Here is a 19,906-nt window from a genome sequence, read left to right as displayed (position 1 = left end):
TAACATGATTTTAATTACATGATTGTGTTTTAATGATAAGTGTAACCATCACCTTGTACTCCATTACCACCTTTATGATTACCTTGAGTTTAATGCCCAGATTAATCCAACTGCATATTGCAGCCTTTACAAGCTTGTGGGGTGCACAGTGATGCAAATGGAGACTACTGAAAGTTCTAGAGCTTTCCACTCTCGCAAAAAGTGACTCTGACTGCAAATGTATTTAAATGTTAATATATTTTCCATCAATATCATTAGGTAGTGGAAGATTTTCTGTATGGCAGGAATGTTTTCATTCATTAAATGTTTATTGAATGTCAGCTATGTGTCAAAGGCATTGGTCTCTCCATTGAGGAGTGAGTGTTGTGCCCACCTTCACAAAATTTATAATCTATTGGGTGAAACTCTATACTTGGTGTCTGTGTGTCTATAACTCAAGGTGTTAATGACTAGTTAATGACTAACGGCAGGATATTCAAATACAGGTAATGGTGAAATACAGTAATAGACTAGGAGGGATGGCAGCCTTGAAAAATTATTAAATCAGCTCTCATTCATCTCCAGGGCCACTTTTAAGAAAGAATTAGAACTGTTTATTGTCTTACTCACTTTGTGCTGCTGTAACAAGTATCATAGACTAAATGGCTTAAACAGAAATGTATTTCTCACATTTCTGGAAGCTAGAAAGTCCAAGGTCAAGGTGCTGGCAGACCCTATGTCTGGTAAGGGCACTCTTCCTGGTTGGCAGACAGCTATCTCCTTGTATCCTCACATGGCAGAGAGAGGTAGGAGTAGCTCTCTTCATGAGGGCCCTCATTTCTCCACATTCATAAGGTCACTGCCTCGCAAATCCCCACCTCCTAATACCATCACTTTGGGGATTAGGGTCTCACACATGAATTTTGGGAGAGCACAAATAGTCCATAATATTTACTGTCTCCAGAGATTCTGCCCTTCCCACATCCTCCCTTATGCAGTCTGTCCTGTGTTTTGAGGAGTGCATGCTCTTTGCAAAGAGGAGCCTGGAACTCACTTATACCTCAAGAAATATGCTCTAGAACAAAAGACTAAGAAAAATGCCAGTGTCACATTAATTCAAGTGTCTGTGTCATTTCATTTGTTTTAAAAGTAATTGTGATGATGAATTTTTAATAAGGGAACCATGGCTACAGGGTTAAAAAACGACGGAAAAAAATCAAAACTGGCACAGTGACTATCACCCAAACTGGATGTCCCATGACAAGGGCTTCTTTGGCCTTCCACTAATGTGCCCACCTGACTTTCTGGTTCTTCCTGTCTTATCCAACACCAGATCTACTTGATACTGCCACACTTGTTGATCTCCACTGATCTCTGTTCCACATCCACTACCTGTACTCTTTGCTCCTCTCTTTCCTGAGCTTAGTTACCAGTCTCTTCTGCTCTCCTTAAGATGGAGCCCTCAAGGAACATACAACCTGCACAATTATTGCCCCTCTTATTTTCTGTAGACTGCTGTAATTACACGGGTAACTTCCAATGTTTCTACTTTATTACTTTGGGGTGCGTGTGTAACTTCCAGGTTTGTTGCTATTTTAGGTCTAAACCTTTAAGAAATGTGAAGTATTAAAGTAATGGCCTTCGTGTTTTTCTTCTTAAAGATGGAAAAGTTTGGACAAACTTTATAATCAGTGTGCACATTCTATACAGAAAATGTATTTAGTACTACAACATGCTCAGCACTGTGCCAGGTGCTATGTAAGACAGGAATCACATGACACTCCTGTCAGATCAAAAGACAATATATTATAAAGAAATGAATTGAATATAATCAAGTATCAAAATACAAAATGCTTTGAGTGCAATGGGTGTTCAGAAAAAGAAAAAAAAAAAAAAAAAAAAACTATTGGTAGAGCTACCATAAATTCGGTCAGGGACTCAGGGACATAGAGAGGTGGGAGGGAGGTACTGGATCTAGAGGTTAAAGCACCAGATATAAATAAACAAACAGAAGAAGAGTAAGTTTGATTCAAGAAAGAGAAAGAACAGATACCTTTTACAAGGTTTAGTTTGTAAAGGACCCTACAGAATGAAAGCTCTGACTTTGATCTACTGAGAAATGCAGCCACTGAAAACCACTGGATAGGGAATGATAAGAGAGTTTTTCTGGTAAGTTAGAAAGAATAGGGCAATGATCCAGTTCATATTCAGTTATTAAGAATAAATGACAAAAAGGACTCAGAACAATACTTGGAACACAAAAAGCACCCAATAAAAATGTTGACTACTATGAAATAATTTGAGGGACTGGTATGGTAGTAGTGGAAATGTTGGGAAAATAAATCTTATTGGAAAAACAGCAAGATGTGTTTCAAAGTATCAGGAATAAAAAGACAACTTCAAGATTTTTTTTTTTTTTTTTTTTTTTTTTTGAAAGGCGGAGTCTCGCTCTGTCGCCCAGGCTGGAGTGCAGTGGCCGGATCTCGGCTCACTGCAAGCTCCGCCTCCGGATTTACGCCATTCTCCTGCCTCAGCCTCCTGAGTAGCTGGGACTACAGGCGCCCGCCACCTCGCCCGGCTAGTTTTTTTGTATTTTTTAGTAGAGACGGGGTTTCACTGTGTTAGCCAGGATGGTCGCGATCTCCTGACCTCGTGATCCGCCCGTCTCGGCCTCCCAAAGTGCTGGGATTACAGGCTTGAGCCACCGCGCCCGGCACAACTTCAAGATTTTTTGAGAGGTTAACTCTTATGAGACTAACATCTAGATTTTCCTACAGAAACACGCATTTAATGACTTTGAAAACATGTACGTTACTGTATAATACTTATTTCAATTCACAGTCAATTCTTTTGGATTCCTGAATAACTGATCAACTTGTAACCCATTTCAACATTTCTAATCTATTCCAACATGAACAAAATTTTCAAATTGTTTGGGTAAATTAGCAAATGAATAGCTGTCCTCGATTTTGAATCAGAGACCTGGACTGACATCTTGGTTCACTCTAGGTAACCTTGCGCATGTTACTGAACCACTCTGAGTCTATTTCTTATAAAATGGGACTACAAATCACTCTAAGGTTTGTTGTGAAGATTCAATTAACACATTCAACACCTGGGCCTTATATTTGAAGATCCTCAAAAAATTTCTTTACCTTCCTCTGCCCTTAGTGAAATAGGAGCTATAGTCTCTAGCCAGATCTAATTGTTCATGCTTTTTAGTTATGTAATGGAATGTAAGGAAAGAGCTGGAGAGTGAAATGGCAATGTGAAAAAGCTTATCTTGCAAAATTAAGAAATAGTAATCTAAAAACGACTTCACCCTGGGATTCAAGTTGGTGATCTTTCAGGGTAGTACATGAGAGACCCTAGCTCCCACCAGATCTACCCATACAAAGATGGGCTCCAATATGTGAATTCTTCATCTTCCCTTTCAGGGGACCATTTAAGATTCATCATACACATCCTATTATCCAACTCATTCTGATATATTCAAGCGTGCACATTTCTTGTTAGGAAAAGCAAGGTATAGGCCCCTAAAGGCTTAGTATCAGGCCACTTTTTGATCATTAAAAACCATTAACTAAAATACAAACAAGAGGGGAAAAAAAGCAGAATATTTTTAAAAAGCATTTTATGAAATCTGAAGGTAACATAATAATTATGAAGTTAAAATGTATTCATTCCTAGATTCAATTAACTAAAGAAATGCATTAGGGATTAGTCATTCACCAGTGGTTCATGTATAGTTTTAATATGAGCCTAAATTAAATGTAAGAGGATAATACTCTCTGGGGAATGAAATATAAATCTAACTTCTATTTTTTATCCATACCATTACTAGAATAAAATTCATTAATTTCAGTACAAATTAAGGAATTTTACATAACCATTGAGAAAACTTTAATGTCCTACCATAAAATTCTAGATTAACAATTTTTAAAAAAAGACTGAATACAAACTATCTGAAGACATTAGTCAAATTTTTAATGTACCAATTTATTGCATATGTCAGTACAGAAAAATAGAAAGTATATTTTAAAAGAAATTTATTGTAAAAAACAAATGTAAATGTTTGCTTGCCATGGTTAGCACACAATGTACTATGACATTCAAATTTGAGTTATAAAATTTTATTACTTCAAATAAAATATGGCAAATAACAAAAATGATTTACATTATGAAATGGGATTAACTTATTTTATACTGAACATACTTGAATATGTTAAAAACAACTTGAATTTTCCATATACGCTGTACTGACAGAAATCATTATAAATTATGGTAAACACACACTCACCTGTTACATATGTATATATGGCACTTTTTGTAAAAAAGTGTCTCATACATAGTCCTGTGTTTAACCTACATTTTAAGATACAAAATATAAATGGAGGTATATTTGCGCCATTTGGCAAAAATGTGTAGACTAGTATTAAGATGACTGCATTTGTCTTGCCATACAAATGAATATATTATTTCCAATTTGCTAAAACGATGTGTGTATATATATATAGTATTAAGAATAAACAGATGTACATTTCATTTTCCACCCTATCAATTTAAAAAATAAATGTCTGTGCTCTGTCATTTCCATCTTTACCTGAGTAATATGAAAATACATAAATTTAAGTGGATAATCCAAAAGGGTTACTTATGACTAATTTTTCCTCTCACAGTTTTAAAAAATATATATAATTATCAAACATAATAGGAAAAAGGGAAAGGAGAAGAATCAGTGGAAGATTTCAGTATCTCAATCGTGACTTAAATTAAAAAGTGACTTCTGTGACATTCTTTTTACAGTTTACCTTACCTATCCCTATCCTCAAGGAGAAAAGGGTCTCCTTAATCTAAACTGCTCTTAAGCTATCTGAGCTTGAAAGATAATTTACAAAAAATGAAATATGGCCTTCACTCTTTAATTCCCCCAAACCTATTCCCACCAAGCCGAATCTTACAAATGTAAGAAATATGTAAGCATCAGATGGTATGAATTCTCAACAGATATTATAGCATAATTACTCCAGTGACATATTACCAAAGCTGTAATCTATGTAATTATCAAGTGTCTACAGGTAATCATAAATTTCAGCAGCCCTGTAGCAAAATTCAGAACACCATTTTTATGAAAATATCAATTTTAACAGTCAAAAACATTGCAGTAACAGGGTAGTTGCAATGTCAAGTGCCACAGCCACTTTTTGTTAGAAATGCTTTGCGTCCAAATGTTTTGCACTATTTCCTTTCACCAATCTCATTATTTTCCCTATCTAAATGTAAAAATTGTGTCACACTTTTCTTTCTAGTTGTTTCTATCCTACTAGTATTCTATTACGTGTCACAAATTATTTTTTCTCTTATTTTGCAGAATTCTTTTTAGGGTCCTTTTTAATATTTTTTTCACCAGTTTTCCCCCCCCAATCGTTCCCTTTAAAATAATGGATGTGAGATTTTATTCTAAATGAGCTGTATCTTGCCATATTTAAGATCACTCTAGGATCCCCAAATTTATAGTAACTTAATAACTTAGAGTTCTTTTGTAAACTCCTATAGCTGCTCTTGCATAAATAAGTCAGAAGTTAATAAACAAGATAGGTACATATACTTCCATTCACTAAGCTATGGGTCCAAAGTGAGGGAGTGACTCCTGAAGAAGTCTCATTTTACCAGGACCAATTGCTTTGGCTACAAAACTAGAAATATTTTCAAAAATGATGCCATGGGCTTCATGGACCCTGATACTAAGTTTGTTTTCCACCTCTTACTCATCTAAGGAAACAGTCTCAAATACAGATGCTAGTGAAGAAAGATGTGGTACAGCCCCAGGCACAGCCTCTGCCCTTAGCTGTAGAAAGAAAGGCTCCTTAACCCTACGAAGAGAATGAAGGTAGGGGACGGCAAACAAGTACTCTACAATTTTTGAAGTCCTGGCTTAAAATTTAAAAAGATAGTTCATAAACCTGGAATATCAAAAAGAAAAAGCAGCATAAAAGCAAAATACTGATGAAGAAACAGCTTTTATACCTCATCAGCATATTTAGAACTAAAGCTGATAAATTTCTCCATAGTGTAATGACTGATTACATAAAAACATAAGGTGTTTTTTTGTAAACTTTAAAGAATGATACAAATATAAGGTATGCCATGTAAGCTCGTGTCTAAATATACATTTTGTTGTATTTTCTTTTTAATACATTTATATTTAGAATAGTCATTCTACATAGCAAGGACCGACAAGAAAAGTAGCCTTTAATTGTGGTGAATTTATACATACAAAATATGCCTTCCATGATATGCATTACCAACTTGTTTTAAAAAGCAAGACTTTTTACAATTAATAATTTATAGAAAAACATTATTCTTAGAAATCATAGTTGCTATAATTTATTTTTTCTAAACACTGGCATAAAGTGAGTAAGAATGCTATTTGGCAAAAGTATTTCTAGCCCTATCTCCATTGAAAGTTTTAAATTGAGGTCAACATTATTGACCCATTATTTCTCTGTTCTAGTTGCTTGCAGAAAGCCACTAAATACAGCTAAAATATTCAAAATATTATATGTTAAAGCTGACATAATATTACACAAAGCTCAATTACATCTAATTTTTGAGGACTGCATGAAATAACTTGGCACAATTATGACTCAGAGCGTGTATTTTTATTAAGGTATATCCTGCAAGTTTTAAGGGACTTTTTTCTAAGATTTTCTTACTTTTCTATGCATCTAAATCCTACTTCCCACCTATAGCTATTTAACTGCTAAATGTGGTAATAGGTTTTGTGTCAAAAAGCTCCAGAATTCCTTCATTCCCACACTCCTACATGTAAAACTTTTAAAATAAATAAATAAGACTTCCTAAAACTATCTTTTGATTGTAGGAGTTCTATTTCACAACATTAAACCAAGAACATTGTTTTTTATTGTTGTTGTTGTTGGATTGTGTAACTTTTATTTTCAAGAAGTTCAATAAATGATATCTTGCCTTTGATAGGATAGATATAACTAGGTACTGGGACTTAAAATCAAATGTGAGAATTTTTTAAAAGTAGTATGTACAATCCTGTAAAGATAAAAGACTTCCTCATTTAATTCTAACTAGTGCTAATCTTCATTATGACTGCTATGAGTGGTTCAGCTGAAGACTTACAAAATCGATAGAAGCTAAAATTCTCTTTGCCACCAAAGTTACAAATGTTAAAAAGTTGAAATATGCACATCAAAGCTGCAGTAAAATTCTAAATTTCTATTTCTACATGCCATGATCCAGACTGTACCTAACAAAAACACGGTACATTTATATTGGAAAACAGGGTCCCATTTATTTGTAAGAAAAAGCTGGATCTCAGCATTCACCAGAGCAAAATTCAATGGCGACCTGCACACAGGTCTCAATTTCACTTCTTGCCAAAAACAAAATAGAGTTTACATAAAAATAGATATAACCCAGATAACCATATACATCAGTATATGACCAGTGCTATTTACATGTAAAATGCTGCATTGCATAATTCAAGGAATAAAATACCATCATGCATTTCATTTAACTTTTAAGGTGAAAAATGCAGTTACAGAACTAAGTTTGCTTACCATGATTGTCCCAATATTTACTTAAGAAATAATACCCAAAGGTTTCTTGTTTACATATCTCTTTCCACATCTAGCTATTCATCTGTGTAACAGATTACACCACTTTAGCAACAAGAAACTTTTGAACAATATCTAATATACTGACATATTAAACTAAAGATATGAATACATAACCACATTGAAAGTTTTGATGAAAATGTATGAAATAATCCCAAGAATTATAGTTTTTCAAATGTAAAAAACTATTTGGAATATCATAAAGGAGCAGTGAAGTCCTTTCAAAGTTTAATGTCACTCTTCAGACAGTACAGACATAACACACTTCTAAAAGGAACATTCTTTATCATTCTGCACAAATCAAAATACAATGCAATAATCAAAAAGGGAAACATTATATAATTGTTACATTTGATGAAGTTTTTGCCATTTCTTCAGGAGAATGGCTCTTTACGACTTCTTTGATGAACTGTTCCAGTGCAGTGAAATAGCCTTGGCACTGCCATGTATCATTGTGAGTCCCATCTGGAAAAATGGCTAATCTCTTAGTCCGAGATGGGGAGAGTTCATAAAGTTGTTTCATCATTACTGGAGGAATTAATTGATCTGAGAGTCCAGAGATGAAAAGAGAAGGCATTCTACACTGAGAGATTTTTCTGTAGGACAAAAATTTATTTTTGTAGCACCATAAAGGAAGGTAACGCATTGGAAAGAATGAAAATAAAGTGCTGGCCATATGTGGTATGCTTAAAAATGTGTTCTCCACCATAATGGCTGAAATCCTATGTGAATTTTCAGAAGCCAAATGAATAGCCACTGCTCCACCCAAGGAACGACCAAAAAGAAAAATTTTTGTTTTATCAAGGTCAGGTCTAGTCATCACATAGTCTAACACAGCTTCAGAATCTAAGTAGAGTCCTTCTTCACTTGCTTCTCCTTCACTTTTTCCATATCCTCGATAATCAACCAGCAAAAGGTTAACTTTGAGGTTAACCAACATAAGTAATGCATTTGGCAACCTGTGACCTATGTTGCCTGCATTCCCATGAAAATAAATTATAGTTGGGGAATAGGGTGAATTGTCTCCAGTGTATCGTATCAAAATAAGATTCAGACGTATTCCATCTTTGGTTCTGATGAAAATATTTTCATGTGGAATGCCAGTGGGCATGGGAACATAAAGACGTGAAGAGGATGGCTGTTCTGGAAAATAAAGCAATACATCCTGGAATTTATACAGAATACCTGCGATTGATATGAATATTAACAAAAGTAAGATAATGCCTCCATACAGATGAAAAGTCACTATTAAAGGTAAAAGAGAAATACGGCAGAGAGCCCAAGACCATGAAGCCAAGGCTATTAGCCATCTTTCAACAAAGTTCCACAGCATCCAGGACTTTTCCATTGTAGCTCTCTGTAAGTATCCTAGAGAGAGAGAGGGAGAATATTAATAATTCAACATGTATCTATTATTTTTTAAAAATCAATAATATAATAAACTATGGTACTAGGCCACATGTAATTGTTAAATATGGTAATAGGTATAGTCCATCCACAAAAGTAGCTGCTGTAATTTCCCTTGTCCTTTCTGTTCTCATATGTTTTACCATATCCCTCCACTGTCCTATTTATGAAACACTAGTATTCTTCAAATTAATTTATTTTTAAAAAGTGCTTATTTACGGCCAGCTACCTTCATTTATATGTTTTCACTGATTTGACCCCCAAAAAAGTTGATGCAATAGTGTCATTTTTTTTTTTTTTAAATGAGAAAACAAGCTCAGGGGCATAAGTAGACTGGCCATCATCTGGCTCTCAATGTAGATGAGCTGGGAGGCAAACAAGTGGTACATTTACTGTTAGGTTAGGTATGTCCAGGGCAAATTGAACTGAAGAGGCAGTTCAGAAATTCTAACATAGCAAGACCAATCTAATATACTTTGTCAATTTTTTTCATATACTGTAGCAAAAACTAAAGAAACTAGGATAAGGCGTTGGGCAAAACAAAACAAAATTTAAAAAAACAACTAGGGAAAGAAAGAATAAAAGTATCCCCCCTTTACCTCGAAGTTTTAATACTAAACTTAAATAATTTACTTAAACACTAGATTCTAATGTTGTATTATTTTTAAGAAAATGATTAATGATTTATCTTTCATATCTAATTAAAAATAAATATCATATTCCTAGTGTCATGAGATTGGCAGTATCTTTTATATACTCTTTATTGAAGTTTCACATCCTGGGGTCAATAGATTGCTAAAATGTATTGATAAGGCAATAAATACTTGAGGGTTCAGTGTGAAACAAATACACAGAAATCCTCTGAGAACCAGAGATAGATAAAGTAAAATGACTCATTGGAGAACAATTTTTAAAAAGATTACTAAAATATGTAACTGATACAAAGAAAGTAAAGAAAAACTATTAAAAGAGAATTTTTGTTTTCAAAAGGTTTATACATGTTGTCTTAAAAAGGCAAAAGAATTGAGGTATGTTACAAATTTTCTTATATACTATTCATCTACTTATGCTTATTTACTGAATTTTTTAAAATACATTTCCTTCTTTCCCACTAACCGAACTGCTATAAAGAAGTTATAGACTGATTATACAAATAATGAGTTGGATGATTTAACAAATTTGATTTTTTACTATTATTTCACTAAACATAGACTTTTACATTTGAATTATTATTATTATTTTAAAATTTATTTATTTATTATTATCATTATACTTTAAGTTCTAGGGTACATGTGCATAACGTGCAGGTTTGTTACATATTACATTTGAATTATTATTCAAATGAACTGAACCTTTTTGAACATAAACCATTTTTCTGATTTCCCAGAAATCAACACTGCCACCCAGTGGTAGCAAGTTTTATTACAGTATCATATCCTCCCTGAATAACTACTTATCACCTATCTCGTCTCAACTGCCTTTTCAGTAGAATGACAGTTTTTTAAATGCTTACCTATAAGGCTGGTCATTAGTATCAAGTAAGATTAATAATAAGATCATTCATAAATGTTACAGACACGTTAACTGTATTTGCTTTTGTGACTACTATTTCTGGCTCTACTTTCTTAATGTGTTCTGCTCAAATTAGTTCTTACTTAAAAAATTATTATAAAACCAGATAAAATAGCTCCAAATATATGAATAAAGCATAATTTAAAATGTGAATTTTACATTTACATTTGTATCAATTTACATAAATGTTCAACTTATGAACTTTGAAAAGTTATTTGCGTTTTAGTAGCCTCTAACATCTAATTTTAGCAAACAATACTGAATTAAAATTTATAATGCTAGGAAGTGTATTTCTCTTTTTTCACTATTGTATCTCTAATGTCTAGTACAGCACTTTACATATACTTATGACTAAAACATTTTTTAAATAATCTAATTACATATACAAATTATTAAATTTATTTTAAAAAATAAAAGTATTCTTAGCAGTTGGCATATATGTTTAAAAAAACATCAGAAAAAGGGGCATATTTGTTTGGGTCTTTTATTGGCTAGGAATAATAAGGGATAAACTTACAGTTTGCCACAAAACATTCCTGAAAAGTCACATTAACTAAACTGTTTTGTGATAAACAATCATAATCTTACAATGAATTCTTGGACTACAGAAGTCAGAATAAAAGTCAATTCATCTTGAGTAATATCAAATGGAAGTCATTGTTAAGAACAGGTTAATAAAAATTGCTCTGGGGTGGTGGAGTGCGTGGGTATGGGTGTGTTTTCTCTTTAAGATATTCTTACATTGGTGGTTTAGAGTAAGAACTCCACTCACAGATTGCATTATTTTTACCTAACCCCGCTTGCTAATAATCTCTGTTCCCTAGTCTGTATGATATTTCCATCTCAAAGATGATCTTAAAGGAATCAGGACAAGTGAACAATATCAGGAAGGATTTTTAATTTACTGAATTTGCTGAAAAGTATCAGCAAAGCACAATTACCATGCACCATCTGCTGAGATGTAAAAACAACTTCATACCCAGATGTTATGACAGTCACTACAAACAAACACTGCCTCTAATAATTAAAAGTTGACTGCATGGATCCTACAGCCAGCATTATGTTTTCTATTTATTTTGTCAATAAATTAGTGTGAGTAAAGGGTTAACAAAACCTTTCTCCCTCTTCAGATAAAAAATGACCTCTCCTTAACCTTCCTGCACTGTTTCCCTGGAAACCTGATAAAGGTAGGATATCAGTTGTGTTTCTAAGCAACAGTGTAGTAAAAATGGCTCCTACTGATGAGCTACATCTGGATTGAGAGGACAGTGAGCAGGGCTAAACATGCCCAGTGGGAAGTATAAACAGGGGCTTTTCTGAATCGAATATGACTTGTAATTGGCTTGCCATTTGCTTAGTCCTGGATGCTATACTCATATGCTGTTACAAAAAGACACTGTTTCCTGTGGAGCATGAAGCAGCTAAGCCGGGGTGGCGCTCACTCCCACCCTTGTGTCATTTTCCACTAGACCTGAGCTATCATCTGGGAACAATATACCTAACACTGACATGTTGGGTTTTCAAAAAAGCAGAGAGGCTGATGCATAGTACGGTTCACTACGGTCTACTGGGTCTTGTAAGCATCAATGTCCAGCTGACCCCAAGACCACTGCTACTAGTCATGAAGAATGAGTGAGGCAATCAAGTATGTCCTATGTGGTAAAACACTTATAAAATGTGTCTTCAGAAGAGACGTATTATTTGTCAGGTTCTTCTGCATGTGAAATCCATTTGCTGAGATCTTAGCATCATAAAAATCAGAAAAAAGGATGCATGTAATACACTCAAACTTATATCAATTAGAACGGCTGCTGAGTGGGAGAGCCCATCAGATCTGTTCTACGTAGAATACAGAAATGTAGATAATCAATAACTTCTCATCTTCCAGTCTTCTTTTACATCATTATTGTATGTATTTTTAACCTTGTGTCTACATCTTAAATGAATACATGACAGTCCCATTACTCAATTTTCTGTTTGCTGTGTTATCAGATCTGGTATTACATGTCAAACATTTCTAAAACCCACCAATCTGTGGTTTTAATCACCCCCAGTAACTCCTTAACCATTTACTATCTGAGAACTTGCTGAGTTCTCATAATGATCTCTCATAAAATGCAAACTTCACTTTAAAATAAATCTAGTGGATTTTTCTCAATCCACACTGCAACACCAGACCCCCAAAGTGTCATCTGCTGTTGGCTTCTCCTCTATACCCAAATTGCTGTTTCTCTCTGCCCTATACCCCGAAAAGCAGACATTTTCCAAGGTCTTCTCCACTCTTTTATGTTATTATGTTCTTTCCCTCACTGATTTCATTCCTTTTCATGGCTCCAATTATCACACCTGTGTATGAATTATTCCCAATCTACAAGTCTACTCTTCATCTACAATCTTAATTTACCTGTTCCTCATGTACCTGATGCTTCACTGATATTTCAAACTTATCCAAAACTAAACGTATCCTGCTCCCTTCCCAACGTTTTGCAGGCTTTATGCTAATTATGCACACAAAAAACCATGATGTGTAAACAAATGTATTTTTAAAAAACCCAGGATATGTGGCTAAGATTTAAGTGTTACAGTTTATTATAACCTGTACCAGTCTTGTATTTGAATGAAAAAAAAATCAACCTTAGAAATAACTTTTGTGCTTTCTAAATGAAGTGGTTTGAAGTGTCACATTGACATTAGTGAGTGTGTCTCAAAAAATAATCTACTGAAAGCATGACTAATCTTTATTATCATGTACGGTATAAATTAGATATGATTGTTTTCCTTTTAAAAGAATGGTTTTGTCGTATTAGTGACATCCTGCTATACTACATAAGTAGTTTGATCATCTGAGGCAGTTTAAGATATGGTGCTCACCTTGAGGATTTACGGTCCTAATTGGCTTGTTGTAGTCACCTCTAGTGCTCCCTACTTACTGTCTCTAAATTTAAGTCCATTATGGGTATATAATAAACAATTTGAGACTAAAAATAAGAGCAGTCTAGAACTGTAACGCTCTCACACCACCTTGCTGGCTAACAGTGTTAGCTGAATGGTAAGTCAGCTAATGGCATGAGTGATGGCCACGCTTATCTGATATCTACTAATCATCTCCTGTGTTCATACAGGTACCTGGAGGATCACAAACAGTTCCATTTTTAAGGAAAATTATTTAATTTAAATAATTATTTTATAAACTGATGCTTTAAAAAAAGAGATCAATATTGAAGTCATGCCCACCATGAATGGAATGAGTCCTCAGAATATCACTGCAGGCTCCCAGGGAAGCTATAAAATCCAGCATGCACCACTGAAGCAGGCCTATAGTTGATTTCCCAGCCTCTTCCAGAAGAGATGGTCATCAGATTCCAATGCATCCTAGTATACTATACAGCCCTTGCTCTCAAGTAGCTTGTGATCTACTCAGTAATGTTCAAGCAACTCTTGAGCTACTCAGGAGACAGATATGGATATAGATAACTACATACATCTAACGTAAGTTCATTTAATTATAGAGCAGACAAAGAAAAATCAAAGAAAAATGACAATTGTCCTTACAAACAGCAAAGGAAAATCAAAACCTTAGCTATATCTTTCCTTCACAACATAATTTTAGTAGTCTCTGGATTTCATCAAGGTTGATTACTTAGAGAAACCAAGTGAAACTTACGCAATGTTTTAAAAGCAGGACAAAGCATAACTCCAGAACTAAGAATCTCTTTTACTTTCCATCAAACAGCTGTCTGTGACACTTATTTTTATTCATTTAGCACAATTATTCACAGAAACTGCAAGTATTCAGCATAATCTAAATAAATACTTGGCAAGGATAGCATAGAGGAATTTAGAGCTGTTAAACTGGATGAACTTTGAGGGTTCTATTAAATCTGAGATCTTTCTATGCCAGTGTTTCTCAAAAGGTGGTCAGAAACCTGAGAGTCCCCAAGACCCTCTAATGGGGTCCACAAGATCAATATTATGCTCATAATAATACTAAAATGTCATTTACCTTTCTCACTGTTTGACGTGTGCACTACTGGTGCATAAGCAATGATGGGGAAAATTGCTGGTGACTTTGCAAGAATCAAGGTAGTGGCCTCACATGTTGGAGTCACTGTATTCTTTACCACCATGAGCTCACAGTAAATGAGGGAATAATCCAGTTCACTTAAGAATGTCAAAGAAGTAGTAAAAATTATTTTATCTCAACTAACAAGTACACATCTTTTTAACACATTGTGTGATAAATGGGTGACAAAATTGGAAGTGCACATAAAGCATTTTGTGCTATGTATTGAAATACATTTGAATTGTGAGCTGAACTAGCTGCTTTGTTCAGGTGACAACATTTTTATTTAAAAAGACAACTGACAAACTATGGCTGTTCAGACTTAGAGGTTTGGCAGATATTTACTAGAAAATGAATGAGGTTGCCAATAGCTCCGCGACACTTAAGAGACCTTTTTGCTGGCACTGTGGTAATCTATTAATATTGGGAAGAATCTGCATAACTCAATAAACCAATATATTCCAAATGACCAGTGAATGGTGTCACAAAATCAAGCAAACATGAGTAAAAAATTCACTACAAATCAATAGATTTTGATGTAACAAGGGACAAAACTTTCTCTGATGTAGGTTTCAGATGGCATGATGTAACTGACCTCTAAGGAAGTGCCTCCTGTTGAGTGATGGAGTCAGTCACACCAAAGAGTATCCACAGTTCTCTGTTACAATACTCTTCCCTTTACAACGACAAATTTGTGTGAGCCTCACTTCCTTCATGTTTCACTTAAAGAGCCCAATAATCCGCCTGCCTTCTATGAGGCAGAAATTAAATTACAAAAATATAATCCCACACCTCTACTTTTTGTAATTAAAATTGTTTTATATAAAATTTTATTTATGTGAGTATGTAATGAACTTACTACTGCTATTTTTAAATGAATTAAAACTTCCAGTTTTAATGTATACACTTTATAAATTTCCAGGTTTAATTTCTAACACAATAAATATCTATATAATCCACATACATACAAAAAAAAATCTTTGGGATCTTTACATTTCTAAAATGTAAAGGGGTCTGAGACCAAAAAGCTTGAGAACCACTGCTCCACACTATTTAACCATATAACTTTATTGCCTTATGCCCCAAGACTTGCCCTCTTCAAATTAAGAAAGATATATTACATTTATCTAAACCCTTTCTGCATTATAACATACGTAAATATATTTAAGGTTTTTACCCAGTAATATTTTCTCCAAAAATTAAAAGTAAATAAAAACTTAAATATATCAAGAACTGAATTCAAAAGTATAGTAATACATTTTAATTATTGCCGTAAGGTCAGTAGGAGAGTAAACTAGACAAAATCTACTATATCATAGATAACATTTTACAATAAAAATTATATTTTAATGAAGGTCAGAACTGCTCTACAAATTAAATTCTAGTTATTTTAATTACTTTTAATTAAAAAGTGTACATTGGGCCAGGCGTGTGGCTCATGCGTGTAATCCTAGCGCTTTAGGAAGCCAAGGCAGGTGGACCGACTAAGCCCAGCAGTTTGAGACTAGTACGGGCAACATGGTAAAACACTGTCTTTACTAAAAATTACAAAAAATTAGCCGGGCATGGTGGCACGTGCCTGTAATCCCAGCTACTAGGGAGACTGAGGCACGAGAATCACTTGACCCCAGGAGTCGGGGTTGCAGCAAGCTGAGATCGTGCCACTACACTCCAACCTGGGTGACGCAGTGAGACTCCGTCTCAAAAAAAAAAAAGTGTACATTGTATTGCATGTTGTATATCGAGTTACGGATTCTGCCACTAGCAAATGGTCTTTTAAAAATACAAAAAAGTGCATTACCCATAGGTGAATTACAATGAATTTCCCAAAAACAATTTGGCAAAAGGCTAAACGATTTCAAATACAATTAAAAAGTCCTAAGTCATAAATGTACTATTACTTCTTTAAAGGTCTTTAAGTCCATCCTAAATTGATAATTTTGGGAACAGCGTGTTTAAAAATAAAAACAGTTTATACATTAAAAAAAAAAAGATGCCTACAAGTGGAAAGAACAATGTGCAGGTTCAAGTGAAAACTGTAAAAAGTGGAAAGCGAGTTCATGTGTCAATGCCAACATCCACATCCCAGCAGAGAATGAGGACCCCACACCCCATGGTGCTCATTAATGACTCTGGGTGAATCACAGCTTCCAATCACATGTGAAGTAATGTGGAACTCAGATTCAGTATTGTTACATCAATCTCTCTCCTCTTCTCTTAAGCATTGGGAAGTTAAGAAACCATGCCAGCTGCACAGCTAAAATGGAAACACAAATAGCTGCTATCAAGGTGTTGGAGACACCACAGAATGAATTATCTATTTCCCTAATGGTTACCCACATGCCATCAATAATGAAAAAGTGTGTATTGATAGTCCTACGGGACAAATGAACAGTAACTGCCTATGGAGATGCTGGATAATATCTGGATAGTTCAGACAGCATTTTTAACTAGGATTTAAATCTGTATGAGCAAATAGCTCAAAAATTATACCAGGCAGCAACTTAGTAGCTTTTTCGTGCTTGAAAATCTTGGCAAATAGAGTCAACTCTGGCAGAAGTAAAATGAGAGATTATTGTTACTATGGAAGCCAACCACAATTTGTTCTGAGATTATAAATATCTGAAATGTTTAAAAAAAATCCACAAGCCTAAAACTGTAGTGATGTTAGACTGATAATGAAATTCACAAAGTTTCCAATTTATAAATGGGCAATGTTCTAAAACTTTACCTATAAACTAGATGGATGAAACTCAGAATATTTGTTTTGTATAAAACCAGTGTTATGCAACATTAAGTATGTGAAAGTAAGTACAACTAGAAGCCTTACTAGAAGTATCGAGATTCTCAGGCTAGCTCATCAATGCCTGTAGTCCATGTACTGGAAATACTACATCTTTGCAAGGGATTTCAGCAGAATGCACTGTTGTAGGAGTTAACACCGTGTGAAACAGAAACATAAAATGTAATAATGGATTACAAAATCTGTCATTTGAGGAAAACTATCTTCGTTAGAAGAACTGGAGCGTTTTTTAAGTCTACACACACACACAAAAAGGCTGTTTAAAGGTCTTAAGACTTTCCTGACGCAACTAAACAAGGATTAGAAAGATTTCAAAATCTGAGTAATACATTGAACAGAGAAACAGAAATAGATTCCCCTGAGATAAGTTATGAGGACAGATCATGGGAAAATGTTAGTCCAACAGCTTCCTGCACCTATCACTAAGTTATATTGTTAGCCCAAGGCAATTTGGTTAGTAAACCCTCTTATTCACATGCCAAGAGGCCTTTGATGTGACCAAGAAGAGGGCAGTGTGCCAAGAGCTACCTGTAGGTACCTGGCTTGCTTTCATCATTCCAAGTTAACTATCAATCGGAGGCAGTGCAGTGTGGTGCAATGGAAAGGAGACAGTGTTTTGGGTCATGGTCTGTTAATAGATAGGTAGGTTTTGCCAACTCACTTAGCCTCTCTAAATATATATTTCCTCATATGTAAAAGGAGGATGAAAGATTAAATTGAAATACTGTTGAGATAAAATGTAACAGTGTGTTAAGTGCAGCTACTTCTATGAGACAAAATTTAAATTAATTATCTACTATAGCAGAGTATGTGAAAGTAAGGACAACTAGAAGTCCTATTAGTCCTGGATTAAATAATGGATATGATTCCCTAGAGGCTACCGTATCCGAACACAGGAAGTAATCAGAGCAATGCACTCTTTTTCTGTTAAAACCAAACTCAGGTAGTAGATCCTTCAAAAAGCTTTCCTTGGACCCCTACTCCCTCCTGCCATCCATTCCATATTCTGTAGTTTGTGCAAACTTACGTGGCAGAAGTTACTATTACAGCGTAATTAACCTGCTTACACAGGCTGTGAGTTCCTTGATGACAGAGACCTCATCCTATCCAACTCTACATTTTTAGTATGCAGCAGTGCCTGATGCATAGTGGGCCTCTATTAACAACTATTTAATTGAGCAGCTGATGTCTTAGGTAGGATATCATGGCGTTAACACTAAATGGGCAATCACGAAATCTTACACAGTAAAATAAAATTTGATATTTTAGTCAAAGACGAGTGATTTCCCTAAGCATGCATACCAATAAGTATTGATCCACGAACCCTCTCCCGTCAAAAGAGATCAGTGAAAATCCAATACCAACACACAAAGCCAATATACTCATCTCTCTCTATCCAGTTACTATCACATAGTAAACATAAATAAGAGTTGTTAAATGGGGATGGACTTTTTTTTGGTTTTGATACCTTGGGCAGTAATACTAGTAATTCATTTTACTGAAATGTTGACTAAAATCTACAGCAAAATTGACTTCGATTGCATGGGGTGCTTTTTTGATGTTTCCTGAATACCCCAGAACTTCCTGCCCTGATATTCACAGGTTTAAACCTGTTACTGGCGTGATTAGATCGGGACTCTCCCTTTCTCCAACCTAGTAGCTGGAATTATTCTATTTTACTTTTCATGTCTGTGGGGGAGACGAGGGTTGGATTTTAAAGATCGCAGGTTTGTACACATTACTGGAAATGCAATTGACACAGAACACTAAGATACGTTTTCGGTTCCAATTACAAAACGACACCCGGCGAGCCTCTGGCAATGCGCGCACCTTAGTTTCCAAAACAGGTATGTGGCTTCAGTTTGCTGCCCCTGGTGAGGGGTGAGCGGAGTAGGGGCGGCCGGCAGGGCTGCAGCCCGGACCGGCACGGCGCCCCGGGTTGGTCCTCCACAGCCCCCGGCGCTCGGCCCCCTCACGACCCCCCCGGGAAGCCGCACTGGCCCCGGGGCTCCCCCCACGGCCTCCCGGGAGGGTTTCGCGCCTGCCTTGAGGAGCCGGCGGCTCCCCACGACCCTCCTAGAAGGCGCGGACCGGCGCTCGGGCCCCGCGGGCTCGGGGTCCCCAAGCCGCACTTACTCAGACTCGCGGACAGGCTGCGCAGTCGGCCGCGGGCACGAAACCGGGCGCCGCGCAGCAGCGTACCCCCGCGTCGCTTCCGTCGCTCCTCATCATCCTCCTCCAGCCCAGGGGCCGCTGCCGTCGCCACGGTCTAGCCCCGAGCTCCTGCGGTGCGCTGTAGCCCCACTTCCGGCCCCCGCTCGGGTGTCGCCGGCAAATGCCCCCGCCGGCTCGCACATAACCTGTACTCCGTCTCCGCTCCCGGAGTGGGAACCCTGCCCGCTCTCCCGAGCATGCGCAGAAGCCGCTGCCCGG

At 35.9% G+C, this 19,906-nt stretch overlaps 1 protein-coding gene across 1 annotated transcript; it reads right to left on the bottom strand.

Moving 5' to 3' along the window:
• Nucleotides 1-7,283: 7,283 nt before the first annotated feature.
• On the bottom strand, nucleotides 7,284-19,885 carry ABHD13 (abhydrolase domain containing 13). The gene is made up of 2 exons (XM_050767071.1): nucleotides 19,610-19,885; nucleotides 7,284-8,996 (listed from the first exon to the last, which is right to left on the bottom strand). The coding sequence occupies exon 2, from the start codon at nucleotides 8,974-8,976 to the stop codon at nucleotides 7,963-7,965; it is 1,014 nt and encodes a 337-aa protein (XP_050623028.1). The 5' UTR covers nucleotides 8,977-8,996; nucleotides 19,610-19,885; the 3' UTR covers nucleotides 7,284-7,962.
• Between the last annotated feature and the right edge of the window lie 21 nt (nucleotides 19,886-19,906).

This window comes from Macaca thibetana, chromosome 17 (assembly GCF_024542745.1).
Source record: "Macaca thibetana thibetana isolate TM-01 chromosome 17, ASM2454274v1, whole genome shotgun sequence".
NCBI classification, from domain to species: domain Eukaryota; kingdom Metazoa; phylum Chordata; class Mammalia; order Primates; family Cercopithecidae; genus Macaca; species Macaca thibetana.
The sequence above is the reverse complement of the archived record's forward strand: the minus strand, read 5'-3'. Positions and strand labels throughout refer to the sequence as shown.